This window comes from Pseudophryne corroboree, chromosome 7, assembly GCF_028390025.1.
Source record: "Pseudophryne corroboree isolate aPseCor3 chromosome 7, aPseCor3.hap2, whole genome shotgun sequence".
Taxonomy (NCBI): Eukaryota; Metazoa; Chordata; class Amphibia; order Anura; family Myobatrachidae; genus Pseudophryne; species Pseudophryne corroboree.
This window is the reverse complement of record NC_086450.1, coordinates 56,482,634-56,497,017: the sequence shown is the minus strand read 5'-3', so window position 1 is coordinate 56,497,017 and position 14,384 is coordinate 56,482,634. Positions and strand designations below refer to the sequence as shown.

Sequence of the window (14,384 nt, the reverse complement as noted above, 5' to 3'; positions counted from 1 at the left end):
AGCGGCCATTTTGGGAAGGTCCATTTTTTTTTTCCCCTAAGCGGCTGATTTTCAGTTGACTCAGGAAATAATCAGCCATCCATTGTCAAAAAGAAATCATCATTTAATGAGTTTTTTTTTTATGCATTTATTTAATCTATATCATAGTCAATCATAAGTAATAGTGATTGGTACTTATATGTAATATCTATATGCGTGTGCTTACATTAATGTATGTTATTAGATTAAATTTAGAATTGCATGTTCATTTGTGTAATTTTCACATCTCACCTTCCTGGTTGCCATTTCATAATTGATAACGTGCTGAGAAAGATTTGTTGCTATTGGTAGTTAAAGAGTAAAAATGATACATTAAGGAGTAATACTTAAAAGAGTAATTGTAAAAACAAGCACACAGCATAGAAGATACTGTGTGGTGTTTGGTAAGCGTTTATATAGTGAAATATTGCTTACATTTATAGTAAGGCGATACAGAAGCCACAAGACAATAGCACACATTTGTTCAGTTTCCAAAATTTAGTTTAAATACCTTACTTTACTGTAGTGCCTCTGGGGAGAGCTATCAGATTACGGGAAATGATTTTTCTGATCAGAAAACTATAGAATGATAGTGGGTTGAAAACGGTATGAGTGTATTGAACTCCTCTTGGTGAAGTCTTGGTGAAATCTTGGTGAAGTAAGTCTTGGTGAATCACGGTCAAGGTGAATACGTGATGAGCACGGTCTAAGTGAAAACGTGCGACAGAGTGTGATAAAGTTTTCGTTGTATTACGCTCTGGCTGTTTTGGAGCACAGTAGGGAGACTCCAATGATCCTACCATTTATGGGCAACAAGTGTCTATAAGTGGTACGATTGGACCGCACGGTTGTAGGTGTGACCAATAACGCAGCGTGATACGAGGTAAATTGCCCTCATACGTGTTGTGGGAAGCACATGCAAGCGTGATTTGTGTAAAGTAAAAGGAAGGGAATTTTCGCTGGTCTCACAGGAAAATCTCTAGAGGTAGGGCCTGCAACGGCTACAGGTGTCTGCTAGAAGGCGGACCGGAGATACCCGGAGCAGAAGAAGCTGGTGGAAGAGCTTGGAAAACTCCCACCGTAGACTTCTGTGTTTGGTGCATTTTAGGAAGTTTTTCTGTGTTAAAAAAAGGTCCACAATGGCAGCCAAGTGCACAACACAGGGACGTTCAGCAGTCAGAGTTCAGGCTGCAGAGGCTTGCAGACCCCAAGGGTCTGCGAGGTTAGTAATGTGGGGGAGGTATGGTCCCCACACTGAGACCTTTTGTGACGAATGGACACGAATGACTGTGGGGGATAAAGCACCATTTCCTGGGATAGGTAGTTTTGACTCAGAGGTACTGCATAATTTAAGGCGAAGGATCTGTCTCATAAAATCCTGGAAGCAACGAATTACACATTATGATTGTTTACAGTTATGGCAACAGGAAAGTGAAATGCAAAGAAATTTAACTTACATATCTGACCCTCATCTTGGGAAGAGAGACATGGCAATGGAGAGGATTATGGTTGCAAAGATTGGCGCAATGGTGTACGATAAAAATGCACTTAGTAACTGTATTAAGAATGAAAGTAACAAATGTAATAATGTTTATAAAAATGAAAGTGTAAAAATCACAAATGTTAACCTGTGCAAGTCGCACCCCATGTTAAACTTCCCTCAGGATTACCAGCAAGAAAGTGAGCCCAGCACGATATCGGCACCTCTTCCAGCAGCCAGCCTACAAGACATCCAGGTGGACGCGACCAAATTGGTAAAGACAGTAATCAAACCCCCTAACAGAGGGTCAGGTGAGGTCGTGTCCACAGGTACGTACGGTGTTATATATCACGCGCAAACAAATGTACCCTATATTGTAAGACCAACACAAGGTGATGTAATTGAATTTAGTCCTGTCAGGGTGATCACAGTCCCCAATGGGAAGACTGACGATCAGGGAATCATTCCCGTCAAGGACAGTGCAATGCGCCATCCCTGGTCCCGGACAGAATTGAGATCAATCATGTCTGATTTCCCAGATCCTAGGAAAGATCTAAGTGTATGATCAAAGATTCACAGAAGGTATATCAACTCCCTAGACAACGACATAATCATGGTATCCAAGGAATCAGAGAGGTACAGGGAAAGCGGTTGATGGTGATGAGCATCCAAGCGTTTGAGGAGGCATCAAATCAACCAAGACCCCATTTCACTGACACTTGGAGGAAGCCCAGGGTTTGTGATCTTTGCAAAAGAGAAGGGCATTATGCTAGTAACTGCAACAGCCCACATAAAATCAGACCCCCTAGACATGAATATGAGCATGAATATGACACACCAAATTATAAAAGGTGATCATTAGGACTGATGGTAAGCCTGAGGTAACAGTTAATAAATTGGGAGGTCATTCCCTGAAGACACAGGAATGACCGGTTGAAACGTTGTAAATGTATCTGTGAAATGTTTCTTTTCTCTCCCCATCTCTGACGATTATTGATAGGACTCAAACATTGCATATCTGCTTGGTCTTTGCAGAAGTCTACCAAACCCCAGCATGACCTATCCGCATCAATGTATCCTGGCCAGATACAGAGGGTGGAGTATGGAGGTGCTGGTGGGAGGGACTGCGCAAGGAAACCATTGGACATGTAGATATGACAGCCTGATGATCTGACAATGTTTTAAAATGTTTGAAAAAAATGTTTTTTTTTCCTGTTGTTGTTTATTGATGTGTTATGATATATATATATATATATATATATATATATATATATATATATATATATATATATATATATATATATATATATATATATGAATTGTTCTCTCTCTTGTTTTTTTTTGTTTTCTCTCTTCTCACTCATGTTTTCATGTTTTAAAGATGGTATGTCACACATCAGTTAGACAAATGGTAATGCAAGATTTTTGCTCCTTACAGAAAGATCGCTGGTTTGGAAGGAATATTGCATCACCGGAATGTTCGTTTGGAAGACTGAGAGACAGCACCTTTGAGATGACAGCAGAACGAGAAGAACAACAAGACTAGAGAACTAATTATCATAACAAGTTTCTCTCCCCCTCAAACTGTTTTCCTATACCCCCATTACAAATTTCTCCTTTTCTCCTCCTGTAAGATGGACTTGCCCCAAGAGACTGTGATATGGATTTTCATGTTGACCCTGATGTTGACCAGAGCAGTCTGTTTCGGTGAGAGTACCAGTGAGGTCGAGAAAGGATCCAGAATGGGTTTCTGATGACTGAGACGGAGGTGTAAATTTCCAATAGCAACACAATCACCAAGCAAAGGCGAGTACCGGAAACGATCTAGCAGCCATGTTATTTGTAAACATTGTGAAGGATTGTTAGCTGAAAAGAGAACTGTATCTGTAGACTCTGTGACAGTGTAGTAGAGGATGGGTGCATCAAGAAATGTCAGTCCAGTTTTAACATTAACATGGACCGGCACCCATTGAGTGACTATCACTCCTTAGTGGGTAAAGTGTTAAATCAGACAGATTGTTGGGTATGCTCTCAAGTACCTCAAGGCCACAGCAAGCTAGGACTAGTACCATTTCCTTTTAACGATAGGGGAGGTACTTTAGCTAAGTGGTGGGAGGCCGGTGGACAGGAGGTTTAATATCTCCAGTCCTCCTAGTTTGAAGCTCCACCAATATCATGTGGATAGATCCCAAGTATGTTTTAACATTTCCAATCCCCGAAAGCCGGGAAATTGGGAAGTGTCATGGAGTAACCAAACCATGACCTTTTTATATAGAGCGGATAGAATGCCTACAGATACAGAGCTTATACGCCACATAGCCGGTAGTGGAAAATCTTTCCGATATAGGTATACCCTAGGAAGTAGGATCATGAGAGTTGGAGAGGTATCACCAGGATACAGTGCACAGATCGTACAAACTGATAGGTGTACTAAACAGATGGGAGAATTAGGGTTAGGAGAGTTCACATGGAAAATGTGTAACATGGTAATGACATATTCAGTCCCATATGTTCTCCCCGATGATGCATATTTCATATGCGGGAGAAAGGCGTATGAGCGGCTTGCCCCAAACTCAGAAGGATATTGTTATATTGGAAAAGTACTACCAGAAATAATGACTGTATCGCATAACAAAATGGATTTGATTTACGACCCAACCATTGAAACCACGCTGTAATAAAAGGTGATTCCACGACCTGTTTCTTTCACCCGTTTCTCCTTTATCTTTCTCCAAGGTAAAAAGACCCACTTGGAAGAGGAATTTGGCGATCCTGTATACAGACAACAGATGGATTAAAAGAAGAAGTTTTGACAACCTTGTACACAGATAATTGATGAACTATGCCATAGACCTCCAGTTTCCCTAGAAATTTTAAATTTACGCTAGCCCAACACTTTTTGTAAGTCTATGGACATTGACAAAGCTTTTGCTCACACCTATTGGCAAAAGCCCAAAGAAGACTGCATTCAACAGACACCGAACAAGACTTCAACCGACAAATGTTCATTAACCTGACATAGAATACCACTGCATTTACCATAATTGTTTCTTATCTTCATCTCTACAACCTTCAGGTAATAACACACATAGTCGATAGGGAATACAGGCACAGATATCAGCATTCACATATTCCCCCATTCATGTATCATCAACTAAAATGTGCTCCCCCATTTTGTTGTAACCAAAAGCCGAAGAGAGCTCGGTAAAGTTTGACAGCCCATCCACAGACCCGTACCACGGGATAAGAAGGAATTCAAATGTATACTTCGCAATACCTCGAAGCTTGATTTAAAACACGTACGGCACGATGACACATGACCCCCCATACATGGATTCATACACACATGCTTCTGCTATCTCACTAGGTCATACCCTTTTCCCACCTTCTTCTCTCCTCCCTTACCCAATCATAGAAATGTATTTACATATGACATATATTTTTCTCTTTTTGAAATGTTTTAGGAAGTGGCAGTTATTGGTGACTGCCAAAGGGTGGACTGTCAAAGTCAAAAATATTACATAGAGAGAACATACAAACTGCACACATTTAAGTCGCTATACTTGCAAATATGCGCAGCGAGCACAGCAATATATGGTAACACACGCATTTACACGGACATGGCACAGAGATGGATTCGACACTTATTTCATACAGTACATAATTATAATAATATCAAGCACCAGACATCATGGAGATTTAAAATTAGCTAATGAATTAATGTCATGAATGTGTATTATTTGAACCGAACCAGATAAGCCCGTCATGTTTACTATTGAAACAAGCACATTGGTGTGTAGATTAATTTGATACTTGTTGTGAAGTTGTGGGACATTGCAGCGGATAGATATGATTATATGTATAAAAGCTGAAAATCACTTTGTTAGAACAATGAATGATACAGTTCAGGGCTGAACCTGATCAGCATATACAAAGGAAGAGAGACCCCTCCCCCAGGAACTAGTCACAGGAATGTAGTTCCTGGCTAGAGTAGAGGTCAGGGTTCAGTTGCTTGTGAACTCAGAGAACAGATGTACTGTAGCTACACTCAGAACAAAGCTCTCAGAAGCATGAGGTAGAGTAGTTGTGGAGTGATTGGAATAGAGTGGTTGGTTTGGAGATACAAATGGCTTAAGATTAATGATGCTTGTACAGTTGTGTGATTGTTATGTGTTGGTGATAATACTCTATGAAATCTGTAATGAATTGGAACAGTAGACAATCTGTAGCATAGTATTCCTGGTATACATTTATGGATGGTGATTTATAACAGATTATAGTAGTTTTACATGATGCATCTTGCTGAAGGTTTGCAGTCAAAACATACTTCCTTTTGTTACTGTAGTCATGTGCTTGTAGCAATGGCAGGCTGATATGTGTGGTTACATTGTGATCTGGTGATTCATATAACATGGACTGTATGCTATAAACAAAGTTTGTTTGGAATGTGAAATTGAATAAGATGGTTCTAGGAAGTTGTTTGGAATGTGAAATTGAATAAGATGGTTCTAGGAAGTTGGATTGGAATGTGGAATATAATGAGTTGGTGTGTAGAAGATGGCTGCTGCTGGGGGTTTTCCCCTCCCCCTTTCAACCATGTGTTGCAGTCTTTGGAATCATGGGAGTTTTCCCAAAATGGAGTCTAGCTTCTGTCCCATGCGGTACCATTGTGTTGTTGCTGGGTGATGTGTATATAGGGACAGCCAGTATGGGTAAGCTCAAGTATACTCTCTACAAAGATTCTCAGCATTGACTAACTGCGCAGCGATTGTTTCTCACATGTGTAAGTTCCTCTGCAACCATATTGTCTCTTATTTAATGTTATAAGCCATTCTCTCTCTCCTTCCCCTTTTAAAAGTAATTGTGTCTTTATTGTATTTTATGTGTAGTAACTTGGTTAGATATTCTATGTTATTTTGGTAGTGTATAGCTTGTATTGTATTATTCTTTTTGAACGTTCATTCTCTCACTAATGGCGTTGGAACCTTAGACCGGTATTTGATTGATTATTATAAATGCATAAAGGTTCTCAGAGCGTCATAGTCGCTCATACAGCTTTTAAGCTAACAAGGTTACACTGCATTACATCTACACATTGTCACTGCACAAATGTTTACAGTATAAGTACATTCCTTAAGGTATAGTTAAGGGAGTACCCTTGCGGTACTTTTTGCGCCAATTGCGTACTGTGTTCTTTAACCTTTAACGTGTTTTTAATAGGACAAATATTATAGACATTGTCACCAGTAATATATCTGGAATTAGACGGCAGTAATGTCTGGAATTAGATACCACTAGATAGATACCAGATACCACTGTGACTGGAATGATGATGACCTATGCACAGTGACAGGACACTACCACAGCACCCTACAGCAGCAAGATGCAGCACAAGACACTGTACTAGTATTAGTAATGTAGTATTACTGAGCACCACAAGACAATGAGCAGTGATACTGAGCACTGATGATACTACGGAGAACTGACACTGAGCACCACGATGCAGCACAAGACACTGTACTAGTATTAGTGAACAGCACAAAAGCACTCTGGAATTGTCACCCCCCCAGATACCACTGTGACTGGAATGATGATGAACGATACACAGTCACAGGACATTACTACCACAGCACCCTACAGCAGCAAGATGCAGCACAAGAGAGACACTGTACTAGTATTACTGAGCAGCAATAAGCACTGATACTGAGCACTGATATTGAGATTTGACATTGAGAGAACGTAGCCATCTCCTATCTGTACTCTCTACAATGCACGAGTGAAAATGGTGGCGACGCGCGGCTCTTTATATGGAATCCGAATCTCGCGAGAATCCGACAGCGGGATGATGACGTTTTGCTTCGTTCGGGTTTTCCAAGTCAGGCGGGAACAACCTAGCCTGGCTCGGACCCGTGTTTGACACGTGGAGTTCGGGGGGGTTCGGTTCTCGGTGATCTGAACCCGCTCAACTCTAGTTTTGGAATTGGATCCCTGCTCATGTTTAGGATCTGGATTGGTTTTTGCCAAAACCACCCTTTCGGGTTTCGGTTTAGGTTTTAGATTTGGATGATTTTGAAAAAAAACTAAAAAGCTAAAATCACAGAATTTGGGGGTAATTTTGATCCTACGGTATTATTAACCTCAATAACATTCATTTCCACTCATTTCCAGTCTATTCTGAACATCTCACAATATTGTTTTTAGGCCAAAAGGTTGCACCGAGGTAGCTGGATGACTAAGCTAAGTGACACAAGTGGGTGGCACAAACACCTGGCCCATCTAGGAGTGACACTGCAGTGTCAGACAGGATGACAGATTTAAAAACTAGGCCCCAAACAGCACATGATGCAAAGAAAAAAAGAGGTGCACCTAGGTTGCTGGATATCTAAGCTAAGTGACACAAGTTTGTGGCACAAACACCTGGCCCATATAGGAGTGGCACTGCAGTGTTAGACAGGATGGCAGATTTAAAAACTAGGCCCCAAACAGCACATGATGCAAAGAAAAAAAGAGGTGCACCGAGGTTGCTGGATGACTAAGCCCATCGAGGAGTGGCACTGCACTGACAGACAGGGGGTTGGCTCACATCTCTAATCCCGTTATCATTTTGACTCACAAACCCTGAAATTTCTAATGGTCTACAGGGGCTCAACTTGTCTTGTACTACAGCTCAGTTTATCTACATTTAAATGCTATTTCTACCATCCAAACAAAATTGTAAGATTGAATATAAGGAGTTTTTAACTGCTTTCAAAGAGTGATGAAATTTATTATTTGGCTTTTCAATTCCCAACAAATTCTTCGTTGATTATAAAAGCTCTTGATCCTAGGATTTTCTCTGGACTGATTTCTACTATAGAGATGTGCACCGGAAATTTTTTGGGTTTTGTGTTTTGGTTTTGGATTCGGTTCCGTGGCTGTGTTTTGGATTCGGACGTGTTTTTGCAAAACCTCCCTGAAAATTTTTTGTCGGATTCGGGTGTGTTTTGGATTTGGGTGTTTTTTTTTCAAAAGCCCCTCAAAAACAGCTTAAATCATATAATTTGGGGGTAATTTTGATCCTATAGTATTATTAACCTCAATAACCACAATTTCCACTCATTTCCAGTCTATTCTGAACACCTCTCACCTCACAATACTTTTTTTAGTCCTAAAATTTGCACCGAGGTCGCTGGATGACTAAGCTAAGCGACCCAAGAGGGCGGCACAAACACATGGCCCATCTAGAAGTGGCAATGCAGTGTCAGACAAGATGGCACTTAAAAAAATTGGCCCCGAACAGCACATGATGCAAAAAAAAGAGAAAAAGAGGTGCACTGTGGTCGCTGGACGGCTAAGCTAAGCGACACAAACACCTCAATATCACAGGAATTATTCATTCTAATCAATGGTATTATTGGTCCAAATCACTGGAAGAAAATGACAAAATCACTGGAATTATTTGGCAAGATCACTGTAATTAATAATTATAAATCACTGATATTAATTGGTAAAATCTCGCTATTGCCTGCCTAGTGAAGTGGAATCTAGATGGGATTTTGTACCAGGGACACAATAACTTCATCAATTGTCTAAATCCCACTGCACTAATGGCGGAAAACGGGCACACGTCTAACAGCGCACTGATTATACTGAGAACTGATTATACTGATCACGGATGATACTACGGAGAACTGACACCGAGCAGCAAGAACAGCACTGGACTATTGTACTGTAGTATACTGGTCACCACAATGCAGCACTGACACTGAGCACAGATATTAAGCACTGATCAGAATACTAGAAGTAACCCAGAGCTGCAAGATACAGCAATGTCCTACTGTACTGTACTACTATATACTGGTGGTCACCACAATGCTGCACTGTACTACTATATACTGCTCACAACAATGCAGCACAGATATGGAATGGATACTTGCAGTGACACAGAGCTGCAAGATACAGCAATGGCCTACTGTACTGTACTATATGTATACTGCTGGTCACCAAAATGCTGCACTGTCCTACTATATACTGCTCACAATAATGCAGCACAGACATAGAATACTTGACACAGAGCTGCAAGATACAGCAATGGCCTACTGTACTGTACTATTGGTTGGTACTTTATCTCCGTGCAATTTATCACTCTCCAAGGCTTGATAACTCTGTGCCTTTGACTGTTACAGTATATTCTCCAGCAATTAGAATTCCTCAAATGCAATGGGCGGTATCAAATTACCCACTGTCATTAACTGTCATTAATTGTATTGTGGGGGCTATCCTATTATCCCTGATGTGGCTAGTTAAACCCTCTTCCCCCAATGTCGGCACTTATCGCGGATTATGGAGACGCGATAAAACATTGGATCAGGGAATTATCCCATATCCCATGTGTTTTCGTGCGATCACGGGTTCGTTTTCAGCCTATGAAAACGAACCCTAATTGGATACCACAATCATCGGTCTTTAATCGTGATATCCATCGTGATATCCATCCGTTTTCACCCGCCTAAAACGTATCGAATTAAATTGGATACCCCCCAATATGGCCACAAGGTATTCCAGGACTTGCAACTACTGCTTATGACCATCTTGAGATGTGTTTATTTAATCTAATACACGTAGAGTAAGCACTCTCTTTGCTTTGCGTTATTTCTTTCCTACATATCTTCAATGTGTAAATGAGTTCAACTATAAATTATAAACACCTTAATATTTTGCACTTTTTATCTACTGTACTCATCTATTTGTGAGCAGTGCAGTATATGCCCAAATAAGCTGTTCTGTGCAGTAAGTTGGAGCCTGATGTATCAAGTTGCTGTTTCTATGTTTTGTTTGCCATATATTCTACAAAAACCAGCATACAATTTGTGGCAACACAAAGTCTAGTCTCACCTCATCACAAATGTTTGTTAGTTTCTCTGAACAATTTTTATATTGTAAGGCAAACTTTGGATACAAAGCATGCAATGCCAGACAGCCTCTTTTCTTAAGTACACGATTTACTTCTAAAATGAATTGGTCTGCAAGGAACCAATGAGCAGCAAGATCTACATTAATCAGATCCACAGAGGCATCTTCCAAAGGCATCTTCTCAGCTGGGGAAATCCTGTGAAGAAAAGTCACAAATGGTCAATTTTAGTATAGTCAGATCATAGTCAGATTAAGAGTGGTACGCAGTGAATTCTGTACACTGGGCCCACCTCTGTCTGGGGCCCCCCCAGCTGGAGCAAACTGACATCGCTAGCTCTCCCTTCGATGCAGCAGCAGATCCAGGCAGACAGAATGTGAGCAGGACAGTATGCAGTGCAGGCAGAGACACGGGAGTATCATAAGATAAGATACAGAGGGAGCTTCCAGGCCAGAGGAGAGATAGGAGGAGGGAGAGAGCTATAAGTGATTCAGGAATCCCTTCTTCTCCTCCTCCCAACCTGAGTATCTAGATCCTGTGTAACCTGTTATCTAATGAGAACATTCAAGTCTAGATAGAGAGACACACACACACACACACACACACACACACACACACACACACACACACACACACACACACACACACACACACACACACACACACACACACACACACACACACACACACACACACACACACACACACACACACACACACACACACACACACACACACACACACACACACACACACACACTCTCTCTCCTCCTGAGTCCTATCCCAGTGTCTAAGTAGTACAGAAGTGGTTGCTATTCTTGCATGTGATAAGATAAATTCTAGATTTTATTTTTCTATGTGTATTTTAAGGTTGTTTAAGTTTTATTTATGTATCTGAGTGCTACATATATTTTCTGTCTATGGTCTCATTGCACTAAACTGTAACAACCAGCTCTCAGTTTTAGAGAATATCCATGATGGACAGAGAGATGACAATGAATACACAAACTTAAAAGGTTTAGTGAACACAGTTGTTGAGAAGAAAATATTTGCATAGCTACAGTACATGCACAAAGGTTTGCTCTGACAATATCACAACTACTGTAGCATTAGATTTAAATCCAATAGTTCTGCCTCATGACATTGTTGTGAATTGTCTCAAATAGGACAAAAACAGTTACAACTTTAACCAATAGACGGCAGTAGAGTTACATCTTAATACTCTGTTTCCCAAACTTTTTGGAATCACGGAGCCCTGGACTAGCAGACTTTTTTTCACAGAACCCCTAGGCAAAAAGTTTCTTATTGTCAAATTCAGAAATAAAATTATTAAATTAACTACATTGTGTTTATATGTTATCCTCAGGTTCAGTTATATGGAGAGGAAAAGCATTTGCTTCTGTTTGTTCGCATATTTTGTTATTGGAAGCCACAAGCACTAGTTTTGCCTTTCACATTGACCACAAACAATTTGAATTGGCTCTCGACCATCAACCCAGGGCACCCCAAGGCACCTCAGGGTGCCACAGCAACCAGTTTGGGAACCACCGTCTTAATAAATAAGATAATTTGCCCAAAATTACATAATTAGGAGGTATGGGGTCATATAGATAAGTACTATAGTAACACTTGTGGTCAGAGACAGTGCTGTTTCCTGCGGTAGGCGAGCTGTGTGGTCGCACGCGGTGCCGGCAGCAGCACTTTGTGACTCCCATCCTGCCCCCCTCCTCCCTCCCATAGTACTTCTCTCAGGGAGAATTTTGCGAAACTTGATCCCCCCCCACGAGCGGAGTACTATGGGTGGGCGGAGGGGGTGCAGAAAAAAACAGGGGTGTAAGGTAGTCTCTTCCTGTGAGGCCACTCCATTTTTAGCGATGAGTCTGGCAAATTAAAATTGCAATCTCCCTGTTTGGGCTGTAGCCACTGTTATTGACCGTACTTTCATACATCTATGCATGCGCTGGTCATTTTCTCCCAGAGGCACCACAACATTATTGAAAAAAAAAAACTTTATTTATTTCTTTATGCGCAATCCTTGGTTGTTGGAAAGGACAGCCGAGCACAGTGCTAATCATGCCGCAATGACAGCGGCTGCTGTTACAATGGTCAGTGCACAGGCATCACAAGAGGGGTGTGGGCCACTCCCGGGTGCCACCCTTCCAGGGGGTGACACCAAAATGCCAGCACACTACACTACATCAATACACGGGAGTGATAACTGCATCACATAATGTGCGCAGTTACCGGTAATCCCCATCAAAGTTCTACCCCACAGTTCTTAGCTCCTAGAGGTGAGACACCCAGTTACCTGCAATAGCCTTTTGTTGATGCCACTGCGGGAGTGTGATACAGAAGATAGACAGTCACAAGGTTGACAGGGTCAGAAGGTAGACAGGGTCACAAGGTCGACAGGGTCACGAGGTCAGCAGAATCAAAAGGTCGTAAGTTAAAAGATAGACAGTCACAAAGTCGACAGACAAAAGGCTGACATGGTCTAAAGGTATACAGGGTCAAAAGATCGACACACAAACAAATTGGTGTTTATACTGTGTTTTAATTTTTTTTACCCCAATTTGTTGAAATGCGTCCCCTCGCGTGCTCGCTTCGTTCACCACGCTTCAGGCTTGGTCGCTCAGTCCGCTCCACTTTGCTCGCCACAAGGTTACTAATGGTACGAGATGTAGATCATGTGACGGCGCTTCGGATCCCAGCGGTGAGCTTGCCGATGCCGGAATCCCAAATGCGCAAAATGCTAACAGTCGGAGTGCTGACCTACAGGGTCTATTCCCACTCATGGGTGTCCACGACATCCATAGAGTGGGAATAGAACCTGTGGCAAGAGCCCGCTGCGTGGCGAGCGAAGCAAGCCCACAAGGGGCTTTGTTGTGCTTGCCACTCCCCCCTTCTGCATTGGAATTCTGCTGCTGGGATCCCCGTGTCGGTATGCTGACTGGTGGGATCATGGCAGCAGACATACCATACCCATCTCAATGGTACTAGTTTGTGACATGGATAGTATATTTGATGAAATGCGTTAGTTCGCCACATTTCGGGTTCGGTGGCTTCGCTCGCCACATGGTTACTAAAGGTAATAGTTTGTGACATGGATAGTAAATGTTGCAAAAGTTGTAAAATTGTGAAATAAAAAAAAAAACATGTGGCGACCTTTTGACCCTTTCGACATTTTTACTAGTGATGTGCACCGGAAATTTTTCGGGTTTTGTGTTTTGGTTTTGGATTCGGTTCCGCGCCCGTGTTTTGGATTCGGACGCGATTTGGCATAACCTCCCTGAAATTTTTTTGTCGTGTGTTTTGGATTCGGGTGTTATTTTTCAAAAAACCCTCAAAAACAGCTTAAATCATAGAATTTGGGGGTAATTTTGATCCCATAGTATTACTAACCTCAATAACCATCATTTCCACACATTTTCAGTCTATTCCGAACACCTCACAATATTATTTTTAGTCCTAAAATTTACACCGAGGTTGCTGGATGACTAAGCTAAGCGACCCAAGTGGGCGGCACAAACACCTGGCTCATCTAGGAGTGGCACTGCAGTGTCAGACAGGATGGCACTTAAAAAAATTGTCCCCAAACAGCACATGATGCAAAGAAAAAAAGAGGTGCACCAAGGTCGCTGGATGGCTAAGCTAAGCGACCCAAGTGGCCAGCCTCCCTCCACATTTTTGTTCTCCATCTTTTAATGTGTGGAATTATATGCCAGTAATATATCAATAGCAATGGCCTACTGTACCGTACTGCTATATATATATGCTGGTGGTCAGCAAAATTCTGCACTGTCCTCCCACTATATACTGCACACAACTACAATGCAGCACAGATATGGATAGTCTACTTGACGACATAGAGGTAGAGCAATGGACTACTGTACCGTACTGCTATATATATATATTTATATATATATATATATATATACTGGTGGTCAGCAAAATTCTGCACTGTCCTCCTACTATATACTGCGCACAACTACAATG

General features: G+C 41.5%; 1 protein-coding gene across 1 annotated transcript in view; it reads right to left on the bottom strand.

Annotated features, from left to right (window-relative positions):
- Positions 1–14,384, bottom strand: part of LOC134943998 (putative methyltransferase DDB_G0268948) — a 68,923-nt gene that overhangs the window by 38,954 nt on the left and 15,585 nt on the right. The window contains exon 3 of the mRNA XM_063932544.1: positions 10,373–10,586. Coding sequence (XP_063788614.1) covers positions 10,373–10,586 — 214 coding nt within the window. The remainder of the gene's footprint in view (positions 1–10,372; positions 10,587–14,384) is intronic.